Below are 26,626 nucleotides of genomic sequence, written 5' to 3'. Positions count from 1 at the left end.
GTCTTTTTTAGGCTGATCGATTCATTTTGTTCTCTTAATCATGATTATTCCATTTGTTTTATAGACTGAACTCCAGCTCTGATACTTATCCAGTGTTTGACTTCATTGGATAATTTCTCCCATCCTTCATGCTGGCCACAGGCCAGAGGACAGCCCCTTTTAAAATAATAAGAAATCACATGCATTCAGGAGGTAAATGTAATAAACTATCCACATTGTCCACCTGTTCCAGTCAACCTGAACCCGGACCAACCCCAGGGCTCTGTTCATGATTGTCATTTCCACCAAACATAGTGGACTCTCTAGTCTCTAGGACAACAAACTGATATATGCCTAGTGGAGGGCTAGTTTGAACTGGTCACCCCTATCAGTCCTGTTTCTTTAGACCATTGAGAGTCCACCTCATTAGTTAGCAATTTAAGGGAGGCTTCAATTGACGCTGATCTTTATTCTTAATTACTGGTATAACCTCTCTGTAGTACATAGGTTGGCTTTCTAGTTATCTCAAGAATGTGTTTACTGTTCCTATTCCATGTTCCATGTTCCACCTTCCCTGTTTCTCTATGTGCATTCCACTCAGTGGCAGTTTACTGGCTTCTGCTGCTGTGGATGGTCTGCTCTTATGCTGTATCCTACTTCCAATAAACAGACCTTTGGAAATCTACTCTGTCTTTGGACATCGTTTACTACAGTATTTTGGCGACGCTTCTTGAACCCCTGCAGTTTCTTCTATCATCTCGTCACAGCAGAGGGATACAAGAGCAGACCGATTCGAGTTGGATCTACTCTACGCTGCCTCAGAAGACCTGACAGCCTCTAATTGGACATCGCGACGGAACTGGCAAGTGTTTACCTGCGCCTGTCTCCGTTTTACCTCGTTTTGTCCTTCTGTCGTCTTCTCAGCCTGCCTCCTACTCCGGCGCTGCCGCTTTCACTCTGATGACGCATTGGAATCCTCCGGGGGAGTCAGCGATTCTTCCTGTGACGTCTCTTGGAGCTTTCCTTTCTCTGCGCGACTCATCCTAACGCGCTGCGTCTTTCAGGAACTGGCGTATCAACGTGTCGACGTCATCGCGCCGAGGAGCCATTGTGGGTTTCCATGGTTTTAGCGTGTCAACGTCATCGCGCTGAGGAGCTATTGTGGGTTTCCATGGTCACTGATCCGACTCCAGCAGAGCAACGACGATGCGCTCGTCTTATGCGCATTTTTCACAAGTAAATCGTTGTTGTTTGTAGCGTTGTTTTCTGGATTACGCTAACTTTCCATTTTGTACTGAAACATTGCCATTTGTTTTGAATTTTGTGTTATTTTGCCATTAACATCATTTAGTACAGTCTCTGCCTCTCACCACAGTTCTAAACATGTCTGACCAATCTTCCTTTCACTCTGGCTCTATTGTCCTACCAGCTAGTTTTCTCTCCTCGCCTGGCCAGCCCAGCATATCATGGGAAGACTGGTTTCCCATGTTTGAGAATTATCTGGATGCCTTGGATGCCCAAGAGTTTTCTGCCAAACGCAAGAAGGCACTTCTTTTGGGTTGTCTTGGTAAGGAAGGACAACGTGTCTTTAGGTTCTTGCCACAAGTCCTGGTACCTGGCGCACAAGCACCATTGGATGAGTATAAAGAGGCTGTGTCTCGTCTTGAGATCAGGTATGCTAAGGAAGAGAACCTAGTTATGAACAGATATAAATTTTACACCAAAAGTCAAAGAGCTGGTGAGAGCATAGATGACTTTGTTTCCAGACTACGAGAAATGTCAGTGAAATGCAAGTTTGGCAACATGACTGATGAACTGATCAGGGATCAGCTCATTGTACAATGTAATAACAAAAAGATCCAGGAACGTCTTTGGGCAGCCAAAAATCCCAATCTGCAAACAGCAATTGATTTGGCAAAAGTTGTTGAACAATCCCAGGGGTGCATGAAAGAGTTGGAAAAAAGAGCTATTTCAAGTGACGTTGGTGAGGTGTCTTGTCATTCGGACATGTGTCCTAGTCAGGAAAATGATGATCAAGACGAAGTTGCTCTTCTTAAACAGAGAAAATTCTTCAACAAGAAAACTGTCAATGCTAAGACTAATAATACTGTTAAACCTTTTTCTTCCAGGCAATGTCTTAGATGTGGCAGTCTTGCACATGCTTCCGATTCAAAGTTTTGCTTTGCTTCCAAGCAGGAATGCATGAAATGTGGTAAATTGGGGCATTATGCTCGTGTTTGCAGAGGTAGAGCACGCTCCTCTGTTTCATGTGTTATTGACATTCCAGGGGAAAAAGATGGCACTGACAAAATTTTAGTGGTTGGTAAGGACGGTGATCTTCAACATGAAGACCAGAAACGCAGAAACAGACCTAAGGCTCTTTTCATTATTAATGACAAGCACATTTACTTGATGGTGGACACTGGTTCGCGTTACACCATTATTCCCAACTCCATGTTTGTTGAATTGTGGGGTGCCGGTTCTCTCTTTCCTACAGATATCTCTCCTGGTGGGTACCAGGGTGAGCCACCAAATATTCTTGGGTACTTCGAGGCTAACATTGTGTTCACTACGAGACATATTTTTGGAAAGGTATATGTCTCGGAATCTGGTCCTGCTATCCTTGGTTGGATACACCAATATGATCTTTGCATTGTGGTCAATCCTCGAGCTGACCCTCAGGTTATGGTTGTGGAGGACACTGAGTTGTCTTCTTTGCTTGCTCGATTCAAGAATGTGTTTGGTGAGAGTTTGGGAAGGCTTAAGGGCTATTCACACAAAATTATAGTTAAACCCAATTCAATCCCCGTTCAGCACAAGGTAAGGCGCATTCCTATTATCATCAGGGATGAGGTCAAGGGCTTACTTGATGACATGTTGGGTTCTGGGGTCATTGAACCTGTAGAGGCCTCCCCTTGGGTTTCGCCCATTGTTGTCACCAAGAAGTCTGACGGCAAACTCCGTTTCTGTGTCGACCTCAGGTCTCTCAACCACTGTGTTGTCGCTGACACTTTCCCGTTACCTAATATATCTGAGCTAGTCACCACACTTAATGGGGCAAAATTTTTTTCTAAATTGGACCTAAGGAGTGCGTACCACCAAATTGACTTACATAAAGATTCTAAGTCCCTAACAGCTTTTATCACTCCTTGGGGTACCTTCCAGTTTACTCGTTTGCCCTTTGGCCTCAAGTCAGCGGCTAGCGTTTTTCAACGCATGGTGTCAGGTATTTTTGAAGGTGTACCTAAAGTGGTCTACTTCCAAGACGATATCCTGATTTATGGTCTTACTGAATCCCAGCACAATTTCACACTCAGTGTTGTCCTTGAAAAGTTATCTGAGGCTGGTCTAACTTTACGTAAGGATAAGTGTTTGTTTGGTGTGTGTGAAGTAGACTATTTGGGCTACACCATCACTTCCTCTGGCATAAAACCCAAAAGGAACTTGTGTGAGGCTATTCGTTCTGCACCCTCACCTTCTGACAAAGATCAACTTCGCTCTTTTATGGGTTTAATAGAGTACTACTCTAAGTTTGTACAGAACTTTTCTGATAAGACTGTGTCAATAAGATCTTTGCTCAAGCGGGGTGTGGGTTTCACTTGGGGACCTGAACAAGAAAAATGTTTTGTTAACATCAAAAATGAGATTTGTGATGCCAAAATGTTATCTCCCTTTGATGTACATAATAAGTCTATTGTCACAGTTGACGCCAGTGCGCATGGTCTGGGTGCTATGTTGTCCCAATTGAGTGGTGGGTCAGAGGTCACCATTGCTTTCGCCTCCAGGACCCTCACCGATACTGAAAAGAACTACTCTGTTATCGAGAGGGAAGCATTGGCTGCCTCTTGGGCTGTCGAATACTTCCGTACTTACTTATGGGGCATGAAGTTCATTCTACGTTCTGACCACAAGCCCCTCATCAAAGTCCTCTCTCCTGGTGGGGCCGGAAAGGGTTCTGCTCGACTTATGAAGCTGGCAGCTAGGTTGCAAGAGTTTCAGTATTCAGTGGAGTACATTCCTGGTTGGAGAAACGTCCAAGCCGATTGTCTTTCCAGATTATCTTTGGATTGGCGTGCTCCTTGTAATTCAGTTGTGTCGTTAGATTTGGATGATGTAGCTGTAGCCTCTGTTGAGGATGCTGTTTTTGTGGGAGAGGGTGTTTTTTCTTCCAGTGACTGGTCTAGGGAGATGTCTGCTGATGCTACTCTTCAAGAAGTCATCAAACTTATAACATTGGGCTCTAGGAGAGAAAGTGCTGTCTCAGTTGCTGTTCGGCCTTACATTAAGGTCTTAGATGATCTTTCTATTGTTGGTGACATCCTTTTTAAGGGTGAGAAATTTGTGCCCCCCTTTGGTTTGAGGGCCAAGCTTTTGGCTTTGGCACATGAGGGACACATGGGTCAGACCCTTACCCAAAGACGTCTTAAGGATCACTTCTGGTGGCCTGGGGTTGACTCACAGGTTGTAGATTGGGTTGTAAATTGCTCTCTCTGTAGAGAAGGGGAGAAGCGGTTGAAAACTGGTCCGAAATTGGCTGATAGTGCACACATTTCATCTCCAAATTTGCCCTGGCATACTATTGCTCTTGATTTTATTGGCCCTATGGGCGAGCTAGGGGAGAGTGATAGATTCGCCATTGTTGTTATTGATGTGTTCACCAAGTGGTTAGTGGTTCATTTTACCAATGATATCACTACTTCCAACTCCATCAAGTTTCTGGGCGACCTCTTTAAGGATGAGGGTTTACCTTCTGTCTTAATCACAGATAATGGTCCACAACTCATCTCCAAGGATATGGAGACTTTCTTGAAGGAGTGTGGTGTTTCCCATCACCACACATCTTTATACAACCCTCAGGGTAATGCGGTCTGTGAGAGAGCCAATAAAGTGGTTAAGGGTATTATTCAGATGGCATCTAGTGGTGGTCACATTGTTAGGAAAATGGTGAATGAAATGCTATGGGCATATCGTACCACTCCTTTGGCTAATGGGGATTTGTCCCCATTTCAATTGATGAGAGGGCGTGATCCTGGTCTGAAATTAGTTCCCTCATGGATGAAGGATGTCGTTACTCTGCAGGCTCAGGGTAATTTTCCAGATGATATTCAAACTGATGTTGATTCTTCTTCCGATATCACTTCCTCTTCTCCTTTTTGTGTGGGAGATTTAGTCAAAATCAAACTGGGTAGGTTAAAGAAAGGCCTCTCCAAGTTCAAGGGTCCTTTTAAGGTCAAGAAGGTGCTTAACCATTGCGTCATCCTTAACAATGGTGAATGCTGGAACTTCAGGAGAGTTGCTCTTTACATGAGACAGAGGACCTCTTCCTCTTTGGTCTCTGTGCACCCTGATGCTTCCGATGCCTCTGTTTCTTCCACCCCATGCCCTGTTGATTCTGATACTAGCGGTTACTTGCTGGCTAATGATATTGATGGTCACCTAGTTTTTAATAGTGTTTCCCTTGACTCTCGTGCACAGGATGAAGTCAATGTTTCTGGTGGGGGTGATGCTCCTGCTCTGTTGCAGGGCCCGGTCCCCATTCAGAGTTCTTCCCTTTCTGCACGTCCTCTTAGGCCTCGCCGGCCTCCTACTTACCTTCAGGACTTTATTTGTTAAGTTTTTTTTTTGTTTTTTGTTTTTGTTTTTTTTTCAAACAACAGAAAGGGAGAAGATGTGTAGTACATAGGTTGGCTTTCTAGTTATCTCAAGAATGTGTTTACTGTTCCTATTCCATGTTCCATGTTCCACCTTCCCTGTTTCTCTATGTGCATTCCACTCAGTGGCAGTTTACTGGCTTCTGCTGCTGTGGATGGTCTGCTCTTATGCTGTATCCTACTTCCAATAAACAAACCTTTGGAAATCTACTCTGTCTTTGGACATCGTTTACTACACTCTCCGTACCAGAGGCCAGGGTGGCAGAAGACATATATTTGCGCTTATGCCTGGTTTATGGTCCTTTCAAATTCTTGCCCAAAGGTGGAAGCTCAAAGGTATCTAAGGAAGGGGAATATTCAATCACCAGAGAAGCTTCCATTACACATGGATTAGCAGAAGCCTGTTTGCTACCAGCATGTGTACAGATGTTGCCTCTTCCAAGTACCTCCTAGAGCATTTGCAGCCAGAATCATCCCCCCTGCTTTCTTGACTTTGACTTTATATAGTCTTGTATTAACATTGTATATTTCCTGGTCAAGGACACCCCTAGAATTTGTAAGAAGGAGGCACTATTTGAAACTCGAGGGATTACCTTATTCGTCATCTGGCATGTTGCCTTCCACTTCACCATGATGAAAAGTCACAAAGACAAGCAGGTGAACAGATAGTGGGTCCATCTCAGCCTCTGGCAGGCATGGATGGGCACATATGGGCCTGCATTTGGCCCCGTCTTTGCTCGGTCACACACCCGGGAGAATCACATGCTGCAGGTCTCCAAAGAGCTTAGGAGAGCATTTCCTCATGGGAGCCTCTCTTCCTGGGGTCAGTTATGGCGACTGGGGGATGGAGTCCATCACCAGCAGCAACAGCAGAGTGGCAAACACGGCATCCACCAATAGAAACCAAATTGTCCTGCACAGTGCGTCAAAGCTACAAAGGGATTCTACACCTGGTCTAAGCTAACCAGCTCATAGGAAGCAACAATGCTGTTCTATTAAACGTATATGCAATTGTTAATGTTTTTTGATTCATTTAAAACAGTTATTACGGCCACCATATCTAGGCAACTGCATGTTTTCTGTTGTTTTTTTAAATATTTGTAGGACATGCATGCCATACAAACTAAAAACAAGCTAACCATCATATTAGCTTGCTTATGCCAGAACTAATTGCTAGGCCAATGTGTTATTTTAATTTGAAATGATCTCCAAATTTATTGTTAAATTCTAAATCTTTTTTATCTAAAGGGCTCTGCGGATCCTTTAACAATAAAGCCAGTGATGACTTTACGTCCAGCAGCAACATAGTGGAGCCTTCTTCTGAAATATTTGCAGATTCTTGGAAAACAGAGACATGTCGCTTAGTCAGTCCTCCTTCATGCGTTAACCTGGATAATGGTAATTGCTAGATGGACCGTATGATTCACAATAATTGTGAAACTGATGATATGCTAAAATATTAGAAAATATGTGTCTGACATATTTATTCTCTCTCAAAGTAGAGCTTTGAAAACCAAATTGCTATATTCATGTTGAATGTAGATTGGTTGTCAGCTTTCACTTGATTTCTACGAAGACAATTTTTGACAAAACATGCTTCTGCTGAGATTAATGATCATTTAAGACGATATTAATATATTTTCGTAAGTGTGCTTTTTCACAGTGTGTTTCCCAAAGTCACAGATTAGATTGCCTAAAGCTTTGGAAACTCTGTTCATGGGTAGTGTTTACTCTCTCAACACTGGCCAAATATTGATGTTTGGGGGTTGTTTTTATAGTGATGCACTCTGAAGAAGGGCCATGCTCTTCCAAATGCAGTGATAGTCCAAGACCACCCCCCAGCAAGAATCTCCACCAGGCGGAGATCCCATTCGCATTTTTGGACAGTGGCTCCCTAAAACGTAAATCCCTGTCTACCATTATCTTGGTGCTAATACCACTTTACATAATACTGGCCAAGAGCTCCAATTACAAGCAAAGACTGCTGACAAGAAATCCTTGAGTTTGTGACCACTCACCTCCCGAAACCCTTTTTTAGGCTAACATCATGTATGAACCGTAGTGGTTCCAATTGCTGGTTTGGATTAGGAACCTTTTAGGGCTAAGTTTGGGGTTTGGGTGCTTTAGGTGACGTGATTGCATTGTCCCAGCTATGAAGGGTTTCAAATTTGTCACAGAATGGTACAGCCAGTCCTTTGACACACACACACTCTCTGCAGTTGGAGGAAGAGACCACATTGTCCTTACTGTTCCTTTATAGATGTTACTCTAAACCTCTTACACTTTAATAAAGGCTAGTACACATAAGTATTAACATCCGCTTACCCAACTTCTTTTCTTAGAACATTATGCTGAGGTAAATTGTGTAAAGCTTCGAGACACAGAAGGGATTTTCGCCGCGGGCCATTCTGCTGTGGATCCGACTGATTTCGTTGAGGTACTTTAAACAGAGAATTTCTTTTGGCATGGGCAAAGTGGGAAATTGTCCAGGACCCAATCCTTCAAGTGATCTTTCTCTCCATGTATTACCCTGACGCAACCTTTCTCCCTTTCTCTGCCTACCTCTACCTTTGATTCTCTCTAACCAGAGTTTAATGTATTATTTAGTATTATGTGGTATCATGCTGGATTTAATTAGCAGAAAATGAGCAATTAAATTTAAAAAGTGTTTGTAAACAAGGATCCTAAAATATGTCTTGACTGGGGCTCCAAAAATGCTTACGTTTACACTGTTAAAGTGCAGTTGATATTAATGTAGCGGCAGATATTACTTGTGAGTGGTCTTTTAGCTATTAGGCAATATAACATAAATGGAGCAAAAAGGCACTTAAGTCCAAACACCAGTTCGTCTCTAAAGTGGGATCAAATTCAGAGGTGCAAAGAGACAAAAGGTGCATGTGAAATGAGTGCATGTTTTCACAAATCTGTAGAGGAAAAAATTCTCATGAGCTTCATCCCAGAGAATAATAGGTAGGTGTCAGAACCCCTTTCACCAGACCACCGGGCACGCAGAGACTACTGGTCCAAGTGGGTGGTTGAGATCTTTTACTCCTGTTGTTCCATGGCTCATCTGCAGTGGATCCCGATAAACTGGTCCAAGGACTGCTTCTGCACTTGACTCACAGTGGTAGCTGTGATCAAGCAGTCAAGGATCCCCGAGGGATGTAAATATATGTCAGTGAACACAACTTATAATTCAGAAAGTTCAAACAGTACAAACAATAAAAAAATGTCTAGCCAAATAGTTGCTTTCCTTAGAAAGAGTAGTATTTTATTTCAAACTACACAGGCAATGAAATACAACATTCAAATGCAACTACACTGTCCCACCCTCTTTTGTGTAACATGCTCAGGGTTATTCCCCATTCTTTGGTGACCGCACCAGGAAATGCAAACTATTAAGTGGTACTCAAGAGTTCTGCCTTTGGATCTTTGAGGAATATAGTCAAAAGTGCAGCACCGTTTCAGGGTGTTCCCCTGGAGCCCAACTAGCCCAGAGAGTTCAGGGATTCAGCGTTTGCCGTCCAACTCACACCTGCGAGTCCTGATCATTTTGGAGTCATCGAGGTCCTCGCAGCCCTTCCGTTAGTACCATTGGGAGAAGGCTCTCACTCTGGAATGGTGGTGCAGGAGGTCGCTCAGATGTTGGACAGCTTCCTGCTCGTGAACTGACTTAGTTCAATGGGTGGAGAGATTAATTTGTTCAGCTCCCGACTGGAGCCAGCAAAGATGCAATGTCATACACTGTGACTCTGGCAGTCCTCTGTGGTGAGTCGGGGGCAGTTCTCTTGTAGTGTGGGTCCAACCCGCAAGTTGTAGCCTTGGTCTCTCTTTCATGTGGCAGCCTGTATCCATTGGCAATGTTGGTACCAGCAGCCCCTTCTGGCATGTGTGGTTGCAACAGCTGCAGCTCCCCAGCCTGAACAGTCACAAGTCTTGGAAATTATACTTTACCTGTGCTCCACTCTGGCATACTGGTCACCTCAGACTCGCACAGTGCTCAACTTACAGCTCGGTCTAATGCGGCCTTCTCCTGGTACACGGGGGTCACCAAAACCAATGCTTCACACAGGCGACAGCCCAACCGGTGCTCAGCAGAATCAAAACACCTTGCACACGGAGCCCTCATGGTAATGCTCCCAACAGACCTTGCTCCCTCCAATGCTATCCACTTCCTCACAGGGCAAACTGGTCTTGGAAAGGAGGCGGGCACCAGGCTCCAGGGCAGGTGGTCTTGATTTACCTAGGTGATTTCTCCTCACCCAGAAGAGAGACTAGCAGGCATTGGTCCCCATTCCTGGTCACAGGCTGAAGTCTTACAGACATTCCCCTTCTCACACAGCCTGTTTTTCTGCTTTGCAGATGACAGATGTTTAGAGACTCCAACTCCCCTTCTTATAGTCCTATTTCAGATACTAAATTCACAGTCTGGGTCTTTGACGTTTTATGTTGTTGTTCTTTTAAAGTAGGCACTTCTTTTCATCTTCATTCATGAAAGAGGTCTCTTACGGCAGGCAGGACTATGAAGCTGGTTGTCCACTATATAATTCATGGAGGGGGCACCTTACTGAGGTGTATCCAAGCCCCTTCCTTGTGATCTATCACTAAATCAAAGAGAAGTCTTTTGAAATGTAAAGGAAACTTCGAACTATTCCCGCATCTGTGCTCCCACCCAGCTCACAGGAATGCAGCAATAAACAAATCTATCAGCAGCGGCTCCTCCGCTAAGGCGGAGGAGCATCTTTCCACTGCCTCGCAAGCAGGTTAAAAAGGAAAAATAAAATGATAATAATGCAATGTTATTATCATTTTTTTCCTGTTCCTGCTTAGGTGAGGGGCGGAGGGGGGTGGGGCTGGGTGGGCCAGAGCTAGGGCCAGGTGGAGGAGTGGTAAGCACACTCTTAGTGAGCATGACAGTTTGGCCTGCCGTCTTGGGCTTGCCAAACAGTCATACACACTTTACATGTTTTTCACCGGCTGTATTGCACAGCCTGGGTGGAGAAGGTGCACAGCCTCTCAGTCCCTCTTTGAACACCGAACCACAGCACTCAGACCAATCACAACGTTGCTGCAAGCAGTGTCATGATTGGTTGGGGGAGTGTGGAAGGCTGTGGTCTTCCTGTTTCTGTTTCCTGCTTCTTGCTCCTGGAGCCTACATATAAGTGTTTTTTAAATGATTTTTTTCCATTTACCCCCTCCCCTGCCTCGTCAACCCCATTAATTAGCGGTCACCACTGAAATCTGTATGGGGGTTCCTCTTGCTCATGTGTAACCCGGCAGAACTGGGCTTCTCAAAATGGAACCCAGGGTCCTTCATACAATGTTCTAATGCAGGCACACTCACTCAGTGTATGTTCATAGCACACCTTCTGTTCAGGACTAATACTTCGATGCCTTGTACCCTCACATTTAAATATGCCTTCAGTACAAACATTCAGTCTGTGCACACTTTTCAGCACTAAAGCTTTTCTATCTTAAACTAGGGTGTATTATTTCAAAACACACACACTGCCAGCACGCACACTCACTATGTGCATACTGTACGACTCTTCTCCCTTTATGTATTATACTTCACGCATACACTCATATACCCAACGCATGCAGTCCCTGTGCAAGCTATGCACAGCATTACATCTCTAATGTAATATGTTCCGCTCAGCAATATATACACCCAGAACATATAGTAACCATACATGTACTGCATGGTACTGCTCCATTCTTGTACTGTACCCTTCCCAGGCACACATACAACTAACACAAAGTCACGACTCCTGCGCTCTGCAGCACTCCACATCTACTTGATATAGGCCAAGGGTGAGTTAAGCACACAGCAGCAAAACGTTTGAAAAGGTGAGTGAGCATGAAGGCCTAATTTCAATGATAAAGGGTATAAAGGTCCTGTTCACTACTGCTGACCACTACAAGGTATGCTGCCACCACCATGCTTGTGCTGCTTAACTCACCAAATCTTGCACAGGAAATTAGTAGAGGTTGGACTTAGAGTCTCCGCTTTTCAGTGGATGACTAGTTTTCTGTCTTCCTGCTCCCAGATTGTCCATCTGGGTACTTTTTGGTTGAAGCCTCTGGAATTGACCAAGGGAGTACCTCAGGGCTCGTGTTTGAGCCCCACATTGTTTAATATCTACATTGCTCCCTTGGCCAATCTTCTTAGATCCTGTGGCTCCATGCCGATTTCTTATGCTGACGTTACCCAGCTCCTCTTTTCGTTCAACAAATCCTCCTAGCTGGCTCAATCTTCTTTCGCGGCGGGTATGACAGGTACCACAAATTGGATGAAAAGCAATTTTCTCCAACTTAATGCTGAGGAGACGGAGATTAAGCTCTTCAGTGAGGCTGCTGTGGTCACCTGATTAGTGGCAGGCAGCCCTCTGTTCTTCCCCCTGCCCGAGGCTTTTGTTAAAAACCTGGGCATTCGCCTCAATCGCGCTTTGTCATTGAAGGAGCACTCTGCCTTCACTGACAGCGGTTGCTTTTATGTGCTGGGTTTGCTTCAATGAGTCTTCCCTCTCCTCCCGGACTCTACTCACAAAACCCTTGTTCAGACCATGGTTATAAGCCGGTTTGACTACTGCAATGCTCTCCTGATATCTGCTAATGAGTCCTCGCTAGGCAGATTTCAGGTGGTCCAAAACACAGCTGTACGTCTTGTTATGAATGCCCCGCCAAGAACTCCCTCCCTTCCCTTGTTTCAACATCTACACTGGTTGCCATCTGCAAGCGGGCTAAATTTAAAGTTTGCTGCATTGTATACAAGGCCTTGCACAGCAAAGGTCCTTCTTCCATTTCCAGGAAACTTAAGCCTAGTGCCCCTATCAGGTCCTTTAGGTCAGGAGACAAGGTGCTCCTTGTGGTCCCTCGGATGAGTAAAACGAGGTTAGGAGGGAAATCTTTCTCCTACCTCACTCCCTTCTGTTGGAACCAGCTTCCCATCAACTTGAGACAGTGCCCTGACTATCTGCGTTTTAGAAAGCTTCTCAAAACTGCCCTATTTCCTTAAGATCTGTCTGTCTGCTTGCTTTTTTCTACATTCCGCTCAGAAAAGTATTTGATAGTTAAATGAATGAATTAATACATTTTATTGTGTCAATTAACAAAAATTGTTACAAACGAGGTCAAGAAAAGTTACTCCAGGACTTGGTTGCTTCAATTATAGCAGGTACGTATTTGACAGATCTAATGTACATATCTAAACCATAGGTAAAATAGATCTAAAAACACAGAATTTAAAATTACAAATCAAATAAAATCAATGCCAAAAATGAGTGTCAAACCCCTAAATTAGTTTCAGTCCTTGAATAAGGCTTTGACTGGAGGTTCTTTCACTTAGCGTGCACATTTTTGCTCATTTATCCAGTTCCAGAAACGTCTATGTGGTACCTGTTCGATATTTTAACCACAGAGGCCTCAATAAAGTGCGGCGTAGTGACATTGCCTAAAAGTTCTTTCACCTTATGTGCAAATGTCGCAAATCAGGCCAGTTCCGTTGAGATGTCCAAGTTAAAAAGAAGTTTCATGACATCTGGGCAAGTATGCATTCCGATTTTAAAGACAAAGGCTTCAGTAAAGTGTGTCGTGCCTGAGTCAGACCGTAGCATGTGCAAACCATGTGAGCCATGGATTCCTCATATTGGTAACAGAGTCTACAAGTACTGACCGCCTCTAAAGCTTTCCAGCACGAGTTGATGTATTTTAGCGGCAACACCATGAGTCTCACTGCTAAAATTCTTTTTAAAATTGACTTGTTTAGGGCGGCATCAAGATATGGCTGCCTTAGTCAGTCAACACAAACCACTTATAAATGGTCCTAGGGCATGTTTTACGACCACATGGACACAGCCCCCCACAAAATACTAAGCAAACAACAAATGCCCATGGGACTGGAATGGAAACAACTCTGTGCTTTAATATGACATGAGCCTACAAAATAAAACTAGCGTTGAAATCTATAAAGTGTGGATACTACCGCAAGATGCCCCTTGGTATTGAAGGATACCTATCAGTAGCTGTCCGGTACCGCCCTATTCATCATTTGGGCTTCCTCATACCGTGGGACTCGTATGTTCACCTATAGGGATTAGATGTATATGTCCCATATCTTAACGTGAACAAGATTGCATGAGACCCAGATATGAATAAACTTGCAGCTACTGAGTTGCAGTGCATGAAAAAGTGAAAATAATATATGTGTAATTAAAATTGGAGAAAATGAGAGAACAAGTTTATTGATGACCCTCATTTATCCAAAATTTAAAAACTCCCAGGTGTAGCTGGTTTCACCTCCTGTCAGTGAATCACTTGTAGGAGATGATGTAGGTTGCAATCAACCTGTAATTCGATGGGTCCCCGGTGTCGCCTTTTTTGTGAATGGGTTGTAGCAGAGAGCCTGCCCAGGTCTCCAGGACTATTGAATTGGCCAGGCAATACTGATAGAGCGGTGTAAGTGTGGTACTACAGAAATCACAATCTTCTTTGAAGAGGTGTCATGGTAAGCCGTTGGGCCCCGGGGCCCCGTCCTTTCTGATGTTTTTTAGAATTGTTGTCACACGGTTCCCTGCAAGCTGATGCTCAGATGTTTCTTCAGTAGGTGGAGGGTTCCCTGTAACCGGAGGTTCCGATGTTTCTTCAGTGGATGGAGGTAGGTATTTGGCAGACCAGTGGAGATGGAGAGACTTTGATGGTGCAGTTGAGTCTGAATTGGAGCTAATTAGTCACGTGGATGATCCATGTGTGGCTGGCAACCACATTGCACTGATCGTGACCATGCCCTAAGAGCTTGTTGATGTATGACCAAAATTCTACCTCTTTGTTTTGGGTCGACAGACTGAAAATTTACAGCCATTGGGAGTCTTGCTGTTGTCTTTTATTGTCCCATACTTTTTTCCTATGTATTTTCCTTGCTAGGAGCTGATCTCGGTGTGTTTATTTTGTTCCCTCTCGCTTGTGAGTGGGGACCGCTGTTCTCAAGGCCCGCTTGCTTTGCCCCACTTTTACGCACCGGGGGTGCAGTTTGCAGCAAGTCCTTCCTCCAGAGGCTAGACAGTGTTTTATTTGCCTGCCTATCAGAAGATGGTACACCTCCGACACAAGTTTCAACCAGTTTTCACAAACATTGCCTGCTGTCAAGTCTTGGACAAGTCTGGGCCAATTGCTTTTCTTGCCCATTTGATAGTTTACAGATGACATTCTAAATAATTTAATGAGCCCAACTGTTTACGTATTTATGGATCTGACTTTTGCAAATGATCTAGCAATATTGACAAATCAATAATAAATTGTGAATAATAAAAGAAATATAGACAGGTACTTTTAAAGCTTGAAGTTAGTTACTTCCCAGAACAGGTTGCCCAATTTATGCCTTAAAGATGATAGAGGTACCTCATTTTCTCTAGTGCGTTTTCAGGATGTGCTAATGAAATGTTGGGGCAATTATTAAGCACTTTAGAATTCACTGCTAGTGGTGTTATCATTGAAGTATTACGAGTTTAGGACAAGCTTGGCAGAACGGTATATTTTAAAGTTTTGTATGATACTTGTAGTGCTCTTGCTGCTCTCACACGTGCAAGCTTCCTGGCCTCAAGTTATGAGGGTTGTACCTTCAGCTCTCTTGTTTTAAGGTGCCAGAGTAATGCTGTAATAGAAATCCAATTGCAAGTTTTTTATTGGCTTGTAATGAATAGGAGTGGACAGAACATGCAGATTTCCAATCTGCAGAATTCCACATAATTACCCAAAAACTCTGCAAGACTCCACAGAGTTTTGCAAGCAGCGGAGTTGCGGTACATTTTTGCTGCAGGGGCTTGTCCTGCACTGTAAAAACCTTTGGACTCCTTGTGAGCTGTTTATATGTATCACTGAGGGCAGATTGTTTCTAGTTTGGTTGGCCATCACACATCATGCTAGAGGATGACGCTTCTTTCTGTCGCTTGAGTAGATTTTCAACTCGAGCAAATGCTTTCTTAACGCAAGTGGAAGCGACCTGCTGCAACAGCCCTCATTAAGAAATCTCACTGAGAGGTTGTCTAGTGTTTGACTTTCTCACTCGCACTTGCCAACTTACTCTTGGTGTGCCGTGTGTGAGAAAAAAACTCCACCAGGCCAGTTGGCGGAGTTTTTACAAAACTGCAAAAATCTGTGAACTCCGCCAAAGGAGCGGAATTTACTGCCCACGCCTAGTAATGAAGTATTTTTTTCATGTATTTTAGGTCCCAGGAGCAATAATCACTGTCGGTCACGCAAAGATCATTGCTATAAGTTACACAGGGTTGGAGCACCTCTCTTCCTTTAATCTCATCTAATAAATGTTATGTTGTGGTATGTTATGTTATAGAGGTATTTGTAAAGCACACGGCTACTCCCAAGAGTGTCCCGGTGCTAGCATAACCCTATTAACAGAACAGTCAGGAGCTACCACGAGTGACTCCACTCTTATTGAAACAACCAGATTTTTAACTTTCTTTTAAAACTAAGGAGAACTTCTTCCTGTCTCAGAAAAGGCGATAGGTTATTCCACAACTTGGTAGATGTCACCTGAAATGAGCGACCGCCCAACCGCGAACTTGTAAATTTTGGCACAACCGTCAACTTCTGAATTGAGGATTGCAGGGTTCTGATAGGAGCATATGGCTGGATTCTGTTCCTAATGTAGGGGGATCCAACATTATGAAAGGCTTTGAAGACTAGTATCAGGGCCTTAAAGATCACCCTTTTCTGCACCAGGAGCCAATGCAGGGACATCAAGAGAGGCATCCTATGAGTTCTGGGATCAACCAACAAGACAGCCCTTGTACCACCTGTAAACAACCAAGTAGCTAGTCAGGGAGGCCGAGATACAGAACGTTGGCATAGTCAAGCATAGATGTTATCAAAGCTTGAACCACTGTTTTCCTATGGGGAACAGAGAGAAGAGGGAGAAAGTTCCTCATCATCTTCAGTAGTCCGAACGAGGTGGCGGTCACAGATTGAACTTGTACCTTCATAGACATGTCTACATCCATTCTTACCACAAGATGTTTTACTGTGGTAACTGGACAGGTGGGGGGACATGTCCTGAGGCCATCAATTGCGCCATTCCATACCGGGACTATGGCGAAGCATATCATTTCGGACTTATCGGAATTATACAAAAGTCGGTTTTGCCTGAACCAGGAGAACACCAAGAACAGGCAATTGTTGATATCATCTCCTCTCAACACCACATTTTTCTCATAGGTAAACAACAGCTGAGTGTCGTCGGTGTAAAATATGTCTTTCGCCCCATGATGCTCTGCCAGGAGTGCCAAGGGGGCCACATATAGATTGAACAAAGGTGGACTCAAGACCGAACCTTGTGACACTATTACCCTCATAGGAGGGATAGGGGCTGTGAAAGGGGGGGGCATATTGTTTGCTGGAGGCTTTCAAGAAAGGAGGCGAACCGCTGGAGAACTGTGCCCCCAATACCACAGTCCTGGAGCCTGTGCAAAAGTCGATCGTGGGGCACGGTATCACCCCACAATTCTACTTCTCATCATAGCTCAAATTATGGAGGTATTTGGAAAGAATGAAAGCCTTCCTTAGCTGGGATGCAACTTTAGAGACTTGCTGGATGGCGTTCTATGGATGCACAGTGACCGCTTCGATTTGCAGATTTTTTGCCATTAAGTCTTTTCCACTACATTAAAACTCATATGCTTCAGATACTGCTACCTAGAGCTAAGGGAGATTTCCACTAGGAAGAATTGGAAGACTTCTGTCACTACTCTGCATGTCTCTTCTTCTTTCATTCATCATCGCTCTATGGCACCTTACATTAGGGTGTGTCCTGAGATTTGTTGTAACCTATGAGTCAAGCCTAACATTGATCAGCAATTTACATAATATTGCTGCATTCTATAGGCCAACCAAAAGTCCTGAGTTAGCAGGGCTGGCACAAACTAATACAATTCCTGTAGCTCACTCTATTTCACCTCCTTCTATCAGGCAATAGCATTCTCAGAAATAGTTCCCTGGCGATCTACATTCCAAACATAGCTACATAACTGCTTTTGGAATTTACCATTACAGGCTGAGGTACCTCTTTTTATATGATCTTATGAATATTTACAATGGGATGCTTACCACCCCCAGAGGCTCATTCTTGCTTATCTTTGGATTGGTGAATATAGATATTTCATTTCCCTTTATTTTGGGAATGGTAAGTTGTTATAGTTTCTGAGGTCCCAGTACTGACTACTGCTGACTATCTGGGTATTTTCCTGGATGCATATGCCTGTTAAGGTTCTCCTGTGTGTGTAAACGTACCATCCACCAAGTGCAAGTACAGATTGACAAAACATTATGTAGAGATGCTATTAATTTAAACAATAACAATCCTCAATGTGTGAACTTTGTTCTCCTTAATCAAACACTCACACCTTTAGTGTTTAAATAGCCCTGTCCTCTCAAATCGTCTGGTGGTTATTTTATGCTGCAAAAGCAGCAAAAGTATTTGTATTGCCATTGGCAGAGGCAACGAGGCCCTTTTTTTTTATATTTAACAGTTTTAGAGAGACTACTACACCAGTGAGTGCGTGAACATTTGACAGTAACTCAACATTTACTATAATTATAGTAAAACCTAGTAATTTACTTGAAGGACAATTGCATGGAAATAAAATGATGTAGCAGAGGAAAACTACACTGTTCGGGTCAACATATGAGTGATTTATTGCTGTATAGGAGGCCAAGATGTATTATTTATAGGGAGATGTGTAAGACAGGAGTTGCTATACATTTCCTGAATACAAAGATGGTGAAGTCAGTTCTGATTCTTAGATTTCAGGATTTCCATGAAGTAGCCACTGCACAAGTGAAGGACTGCTTCTGAGCCACAGGTTTTCTGAATTTTGTGACTTAAGTTTGTCGAGAGTTTCAATGTACAAGGCCATTGAGATGGATAGAAGATCAAATAGAAGGAGGGATGTAATAGTGAATAGTGTTCTATGTAAAGTAGTTTAGTATGAAATTCACCTTTGAATTTGATTTTAGCCAATGGAAATCATACTGTATGGGATTGATGGTGTTAAATACTCCTGAGGTAGTGATTTTCTGGTCATTGAGTAGAGTGTTTGCTTGAGTAGTTCAAGAGCCAGCCTGTGACATATTAAAGTGGTGGGGTGTAAAAGTAATTTGTGATTTCCACCTAGAGAATATAGTGAGTGACACCAACTGACCCAATAGGCTTTTCACTGATATGCCAGTTTTATACCACGACTATTTTATCAGTGATCTCATATTGTTCACCAGAGCTTTGCATTACAAATAAACAAACCAATACAATCTTTACTAATCAAAAATATACTATCTATTACACTAATATGAAATACAGCCAAAAACACACAAATCGTTATATGTTGACAACTTTCTTATTGTCCAAACATCTTGCAATTGTAAGCATCTAAATCCATATGCTTCTCCTTCTAACATAATACAGCATTACACCATCCTATCTATATTCCACTTCTATTTTAGATTGTTCAATCTATTTTCATTGTTTTTTGCTTCTAACACTAGTGCAAATACATGTTGTCATCGATCAATAACTAGCCACATCATTTCCTGATTTGTGTAATCTAGCCCTACCCCATGCACCATTTGCACAAAATGTAATCTCAAACACCGGATAAAGAGGATACAATTGTTAGCTGGGTTTTATCAAATAGCAAGACAGTGAGTCAAGTCTGCTTTGAGGAGAGCCCAGCTGGATCCTGTGTACTAATTTGCTTTGCAACATGCCTGTTTTTTTTTGGGGGGGGGGGGGGTGTGGGGGGGGGGCTACTGTATTGCAAGAAAACTCTCAGTGGTATCTTTGGAAGAAAAGTCCGAAGTGTTTCCTGCTTTGATGTGCAGCCACCTGACATTTCCTTTTGGCTCATAGTGGCAGTGAATATTACATGGCCAATGGTTACAGTAAACAAAGGATAAACAACTTCACCTGTGGAGCAGAGCGTTTCCAGTTTTTAACATGAAAACCATGATAATATCAACAGCAGGGCAGCAAGCCATGTGTCAGCTATTGTGGCATTGCAATGGCTACAGCTGCATTTCACTGCTTCATGGCCACCAAATGTGGCTTCTCTAAAGTCCTTGATTATGAGGACCGGTAGGGGCGAGAGGTGCTAAAGGGACGCATGAAGCAATATACGTTGTCTTTTAAGATGCTTTGTTGAGGCCCACGTCTAATACTTCATGGGGGTTGCTCTCTAATGTTCAGTCAGCAATAGTTCAAAATAGATGCATTGTGGGGTGAAACCCTCGAAGGCCGCTCAAACTTTTGGTATTGCATGCTGTTGATTGCTTTTCCCTGTCTCAATCTGAATAAATCACAAAAGCCTTTGTGATAAAAGAAACAATAGAAGGACCCTGAGCAGTGCAAGGCCTGTGGCAAACAGTCAAAACACAAAGATGGTGTGACACCCCACTGTTTTACCTCAGTGTGCGCTTTTAGCAAAACCTTAGGGAGAGATGCATTGACCTCTATGTTACTGCTACCTGCTCCTACTCCTTGCTTCTGGGGCAATTCTACGAATTGGAGGAGGATGGCTCATTCATGTAATGTGACATGCTTCATCATTTGCCACCTTGTCCCACTCTGGTAAGATAATACTACCAGGGCGAACTCGACCTCAGGCTGCGGCTTGCCTGAGGGAGTTCTTAGATATCTGTTGTCAGGATAGTTAAATTATCCAGCTGACTGAATACAAATATTTTAGGATAGTCCACAAAGATATCCTTTATTCTGGTGGTATCCCACAAATGCTAAAAAGTTGCTAAGGGCATAACTACAGGAGGCATATATAGGTATAATGACCGATATCCTTCTCTGTATACGGGTACATCTTTATGCCAACATGTTTCTGCCTTTCTTTGACCTAGTCGCCTATGGCATTCTTTAGGGCGCATCTAAGAGTCCCTATACTGCAAGCAGTCAGTGCAGAACTCCCAAAGAAAAAGAATATTTATATGGAGCGGACCTACCTCTCACTTATGGAGTATTTTCATTTAGGAACAACCTACTTAGGTTGTGATAAATACCGCATGGTCTGTTCGGGGCGGGTCTCTCCTGTAGGTACCCTTTTGTCAAGGCAGAGAACCCACTTCTTGTCCTTGCGTGCCACTAGAAACAGCCGACGGGGGGAGCAAACAGCTGACTGTTGGAGCAAACAGCTCAGTCTATAACTCCCTAAGTTGTAACGACCATGCATACCTCATCAAATTGTTCATGGGTAAGTGTCTACCTTGTTTATTGTGTGTCATTTTGCCTTTGAAGTTTCTTGGAACATCTCAATGGAAAACAACCCAATTCTTGATATTACATACAGTTATTATCCATGCCAATGGCTTACCCATATATGGCTTACCCACTTACAATATTGACAATATATTTGTCTAATGTATCTTATTGTCATACTGTGGGCTTTTAATTATTTCTTGCAATCTATATTATCTTTGTAGAGATGCAAATTTGCGACCTGCACCAGTGATGGCCCCCTCAATGAAACCTTGTGCGCCGCATTAGGAAATTATGTCAAGGCGGTTTCTGAAAGTAACATAAAACTGGAGAATTGGAGAACCGGCATTTGCGGTAAGGCTTTTACTTTCTTATTATTAGTATTTATGTGCCATGTTGGTCATAGTTACTACAAAATGATATATAATATAAAGCAAGGTTTAATAAAGAGTGAATGCCTACATTAACTCAAGAGAGATATTATGTGCTGTACTATCAGATTTATTGCCATAAAGCTTTTGAGACTGACAGTTCTGGATAAATGTACTTTGTTGCATTACTATTGGACAAGCCAGATGTTTCTGTTTATTTTTATCCGTTTGTAGGGTGCCCTGACATACTTGATCTGGTGCAAAATATAAAACAACACTTCTAATAAATAAATAGATCAGGAGGTCCCGCACGACTGAGAATGAAGCAGTAATTGCTGAAAATATGCCCATTCCTTACTAGTGTGGACTACTGAAGGGCAGATCAGACATTATCCGAAGGGCTCTGCGCTACATATTACCTGGTCCTTGTGGTTGATATATTCAATTTTTTTCTTATTTTTAGGTAACAGTGAAACCTATTTGACTTTGTTTTAACTGCCACTTATTACCTTGAAATGCCATTTGAATAACTCCCAGACTTTTTAGGAAGGTCTGTGTTGCAAGTCCAGGAGTATACTAAGAGTTCTTGACTCACAGCATGGATAGTCGTAAAAGCTTGGTATATCTCCTGGGCTGGGTACTGTGGAGTGTGGAGCCCTGGAAAAACGACCTTCTTAAAGGAACAATTATTTCCCCAAAGTCAAAAAAGGTGATCGAGTTGAACAGAGCTCATTTGAGTTGCAGAGTTTTGAGGTGCTTAATTCCAGCTGATGAGGGCACCATGGTGTAGCTTGCAGGGTAAACACTTGTAGTCACACTTTTGTCAAAGGTATTTTTCCTCTGGGATTCCTCATATGTTTGAAACAATCTGAGGGCTCGTCTTAAATGCATAGGTATTTCTGAGGGAAAAAACTTTTGACTAAAGTGTGACTACAAGTTTTTGTTCCGGGCAAACAACTACATGGGCTCCTCACTACCTTGAGTTAGGACCCTAAACCTCTGCAACTTCAATGGACACTGTCCAACAACTAATAGGTATAGGGTCCCTGCTGATGTATACATTATTTGACTGTAGTATGGGAGATAAGAATATAAAGATCTGGGTCCTGAAAAAAGTTTACAACTTGTTGCAGGGCCATTACATAGGTGAAAGCATGTTGACCTATTCGGATGCAGGGATAGTAGGTAGTCTCATGCCATATTTTTGTAATAATCTCTTAGGTCTACCCTTAATAAAGGAAAGCCCTTGGGTTAGGGTGCAGTGAGTTTTAGTTTCAGTAGATCTGGTTCCAAGTACACTCACAGCCTAAAAGCACTCTTCGTGAAACAAGGAGGAGCTGATACAACAATAAGAATTTTTTCTGGTGAACGAGGCAAGTTCAATGATGAAGCATGACATCCAGTGGGGGTTTGAGGCCAGGCTTTTAATTTAATTTTTGGTGTGAATTCTTTAGTCATACACATACAAGGAGATGCAATATAGATCAAAAGTGGCTACAAAATAAAAGTGTAATTCCCTTAAGAGTGAGTCCCTTTTCAGACTAGTCACATTAGCTGGTACTCTTTTTTAACATTTGTGGTGAATCTGGTGGTGGGTGAGAGTATTCAAAAGCTAATTTATTTCTAGTCTCCAGTTCAGGCCATGTGTTGCACCAATCTGCTTAGGTCCAACAAGCTGTTTAGGGTTGCCAATCATGTTTAGTGCATACTCCTGGTTCTACAAATATCCAGACACTTCAGTGAACACTGGCCTGCCATTGTTGGATTTTTATACACTTTCCACCAACCCACTACACTTTAACAGATGTATAAATAGGATCTACTGGGATCCAAGAGTTACATAAATTTTCCTCAATTTACAACAGAACTGCAGGCTGATTAAAGTCATTAAATAAGAACCCTAGATGGAGGACATGGATAATCATTTGTTTGTGGAAAGATTTGATGTTGGTTTCAAGGCAAAGATTCAGTAATATAGAATTGCAATGGGTCAGGGCAGGGGCGTAACACATGCCCACGCATCCCCGGCAGTGCGGGGGGGCCTGAGCTGCAGGGGGCCCCATAGCACTGTACTCACGCCGGAGCGCTCCAGATTAAATCCAGAGGGGGGCCCCTCTGTGTATCTTGCAGGGGGGCCCCTTTAACTTTCGTTACGCCACTGGGTCAGGGAGGAGCCTTGTTGATTCAGAGACCTGCCCCAAAACCGTTTCAATCTTGTTGGGAATAGTAAGAGACAGTGTTAAGAGGCCAACATTAGGCATCAGAGGAATGCACGGAATGCTTAGTTTGAATCAGTTGTGATGTGCTAAGCTTTAGGTTTCAGGTGGAGGTTTTTACATTTGTTCCTTACTTTTTTACAATATTTTAATTTAGTTTTTACTTAACCGATAGAAAATAATTTGGCACTGACTGTAATTTCAGGATCATAATTGCATAGATGTCAATTGTATAATGAGCAAGCAATTTAGTAAAAGAGAATTCTAAAGGACTGCAATTAACAGTGGATCTAGGTCAGTTAGCTAACATAAGTAAATGGCAGGGTCGGTTCTCTGTGCCGTTCCACAGAAGTCCACCTCGTTAGATTTGATTTATTAAAAAGGTATCAATAAATGTAAACATTGTAATTGTCCTTTAGCCTAGCAGTGGACTGTTTACTGGAGCCAGGCAATAAAGGACTCTCATGTGAGGGAAGTTGGTCTACAGTGCGTTTTCGTCATTGTTGTCAGATAGTTCGTGTAGGAAGACATCCCAAGTTGGAGTTAAAACAATTTTGCCCATTTTTCGAACTTGATTTTTAAACGTTTCCGTCTCGGCCTCTGCCCATTTGATAACATAGTTTATTCAGCTCATGCCAGTAACTGACTTTTAAGCTAATGTTATTTCAAGTTTAGCAACCACTGACGCCACATTTATAAACTTATATTTAAATTTGTACCTTTTTGGGGCTCACTGTAATGCCAAACATTCAGGTCATGGATCTACGCAGAGTAGCCTTATACGCTTACAAGCTGTTGGTGTGAGTTTCTATGTCACCTTTCTCCAAGTAGAGTCTATCACACTGGCCTAAACCTCCCTCTAAAATCTGTTAGGGGATCTGATAAGCAGTCGTCAAGAGGTCACCGAGCCCTCTAGCCCATTTGACACTGGATCCAGTTGGCTGGCTTATATAGGGCAGAAGAAAGCCATCTGCTCCCTCTCCTCTTCCAGTGAGGATCGTGATTTGCAGGTGACAGGTCCTATTCAATTCCTAGATGTGTCCTCATCCGCTCATTGGTGGAACTCGGGAAAAAAGCCCCTGCCCAAACAATAAGGAGGTTCCTGTCCACTGCCATGGTGTCTTTGTCTTGAGTTTAAACATGGTGTCTAATGGTAAGTAGAACTTCCCCAGGGGTTTGCAAGCTTATTTGCTACCTCCACAACCCTAGTATTGGGCTCACGACTTGTTAGCAGAAGAAGTAATCAGGGAATGTGAGAATAGTAGTATTAGTACGCCTGTATGGTGGGGTTTATTTTTTGCCAGAAGTGACCCACTTTCTGACAGTAACCGGCCATTGAACAATTCGCAGGGGTTACCATGTGTATGATAGTCAACACAGAGCCATACGGAATCAGCAAGACCATAACATGACCGAGAACGGATATTAGAGAGCTCACAACTGATAATAGGGCTTACCTAGCCACGCCACTCCTTACAAAACCTATTCTTTCTGCTGACCGTTTCTATGACCCTGCTCTTGCAACCAGGAGTAACAGCTGAAGGAAGCTCAGAGTGGCCCTAGGCATCTCCAACTCACAGAGTGGTGCATTATGGGTTGCGTAGGAAACATGGAAAATAACCCTAACACGGGTCAGCAGTGTTACATTGCAAAGATTGCCTTTTGTTGCTAACTGCATTCCTCAAAATACTTCTGGTATGTCTGCTTTGCTGAGCCGTAAACGCTTGTGAGATCTCCCAGATGACCCTGAGGCAATGTTTCCTGGCAATAACGCTGTTGTGAGCCAGATACTTTTCTGTAAATCTTTAAATGGTTAAATATATAGTTAAAATTCTGTCTACTTGTACAGCATCATAGGCATCAGTGTGGATGCTAGGCACACAGACTGGTCCACATTTATTATTTATGCCACAATCATGTAGACCATGAACAGAATAAACATGTTGCAGCAACATCTTAGTCTCTTGAAAAAGAAAAATGCGCTCCATAAAACAAGCTTTCAGGTTTTTTTTTAGGAAGGTGTATTTTTCGTAATTGTTCATTATATATTACAAATGAGTCTATGAAGATTACAACAGAGATGACAAGGAGAATGCCACTGGGAATGTAATGATTTGAAACTTTTTGTCAATTTTCAATAGAGAGACAATGTCCTAACAACCAGATTTTTCGGTACGACATGACAAGATGCAATCTTCCTTGCACATCCATCGAAAAGCCAGATGTTGGTTGCGAAGACCAGCCATCTAAAATTGAAGAATGCGGCTGCCCAGAAGGACAATTCATGAAGAGCGGAGGAATCTGTGTTGCACAAGAGAAGTGTGAATGCACTATAGATTATGGTATTATGAATCCAGGCGAAACCATGGAGATTGATGACAATAAGTGGTATGTATTCCTCTTGAAATATGCGTTCTTGTACAATAGCCATTCACTGTAAGTCACCAAAGCTTTGTTAATGTTGTGGCTAACTAGCAATAGCACACCTGTGCACCAATATAACAGAATCAACAAGATCATCATCCATGATATGGGAACTACGTTCCTGATGTCCAAGAGATGTTTAAGATGTGAAAAGTATGGCCATGATGTCTGAGGTATTTCCATGACTTGGGAGGTACAGCCATGATGTGTGGAAGGCACCAATGATTTAAGCCAAATGGCCAGGATATGAAAAAGGGAAAGATGTTGCAGGGGTGGCCATGATGTGGGAAGCATAAACAGGATAGTGGACAGATAGCCATGATGTAGGAAGAACTGCCATGACATGAGAATATCCATGATGCTACAAGAGAGCCATGGGAAGGACATCTATGATGTTGGAATAATGGTCATGATGGATTCCATTCTATTTGGTTCATAAGAAATGTTGCAAGAAATAAGTAACTTTGAGGCACTTAAGGAAAACAAAGATTGCTTGATAGGCTCAAGAGCATGGACAGATGCTTAAATGATGAACTTTGAGGTTTAACTTCAATAGGGGTTATAGGACACCTGACAAGCAGCTAAACAAGGACATGGGGAAGACTGCAGTTGTTTACGGCTGTATTCTGTCTGCAGCTCCGCAAACAAAAAGCACACAAATAACACTGTCAGGGCAAACCATTACAGAGGGGTGTGGGAGGTGACCTGGCATGTACA

The 26,626-nt window shown here is 42.9% G+C and overlaps 1 protein-coding gene across 1 annotated transcript in view; it reads left to right on the top strand.

Annotated features, from left to right (window-relative positions):
- The window catches only part of MUC19 (mucin 19, oligomeric), a 229,750-nt gene that overhangs the window by 117,116 nt on the left and 86,008 nt on the right, over window positions 1-26,626 (top strand). Inside the window, exons 17-20 of the mRNA XM_086929817.1 lie at window positions 6,879-7,028; window positions 7,973-8,067; window positions 21,123-21,252; window positions 25,627-25,873. Of these exons, the coding sequence (XP_086785943.1) occupies window positions 6,879-7,028; window positions 7,973-8,067; window positions 21,123-21,252; window positions 25,627-25,873 (622 nt within the window). The remainder of the gene's footprint in view (window positions 1-6,878; window positions 7,029-7,972; window positions 8,068-21,122; window positions 21,253-25,626; window positions 25,874-26,626) is intronic.

Source organism: Lissotriton vulgaris, chromosome 1_1 (genome assembly GCF_964263255.1).
Source record: "Lissotriton vulgaris chromosome 1_1, aLisVul1.2, whole genome shotgun sequence".
NCBI lineage: Eukaryota > Metazoa > Chordata > Amphibia > Caudata > Salamandridae > Lissotriton > Lissotriton vulgaris.
The sequence above is the reverse complement of the archived record's forward strand: the minus strand, read 5'-3'. Positions and strand labels throughout refer to the sequence as shown.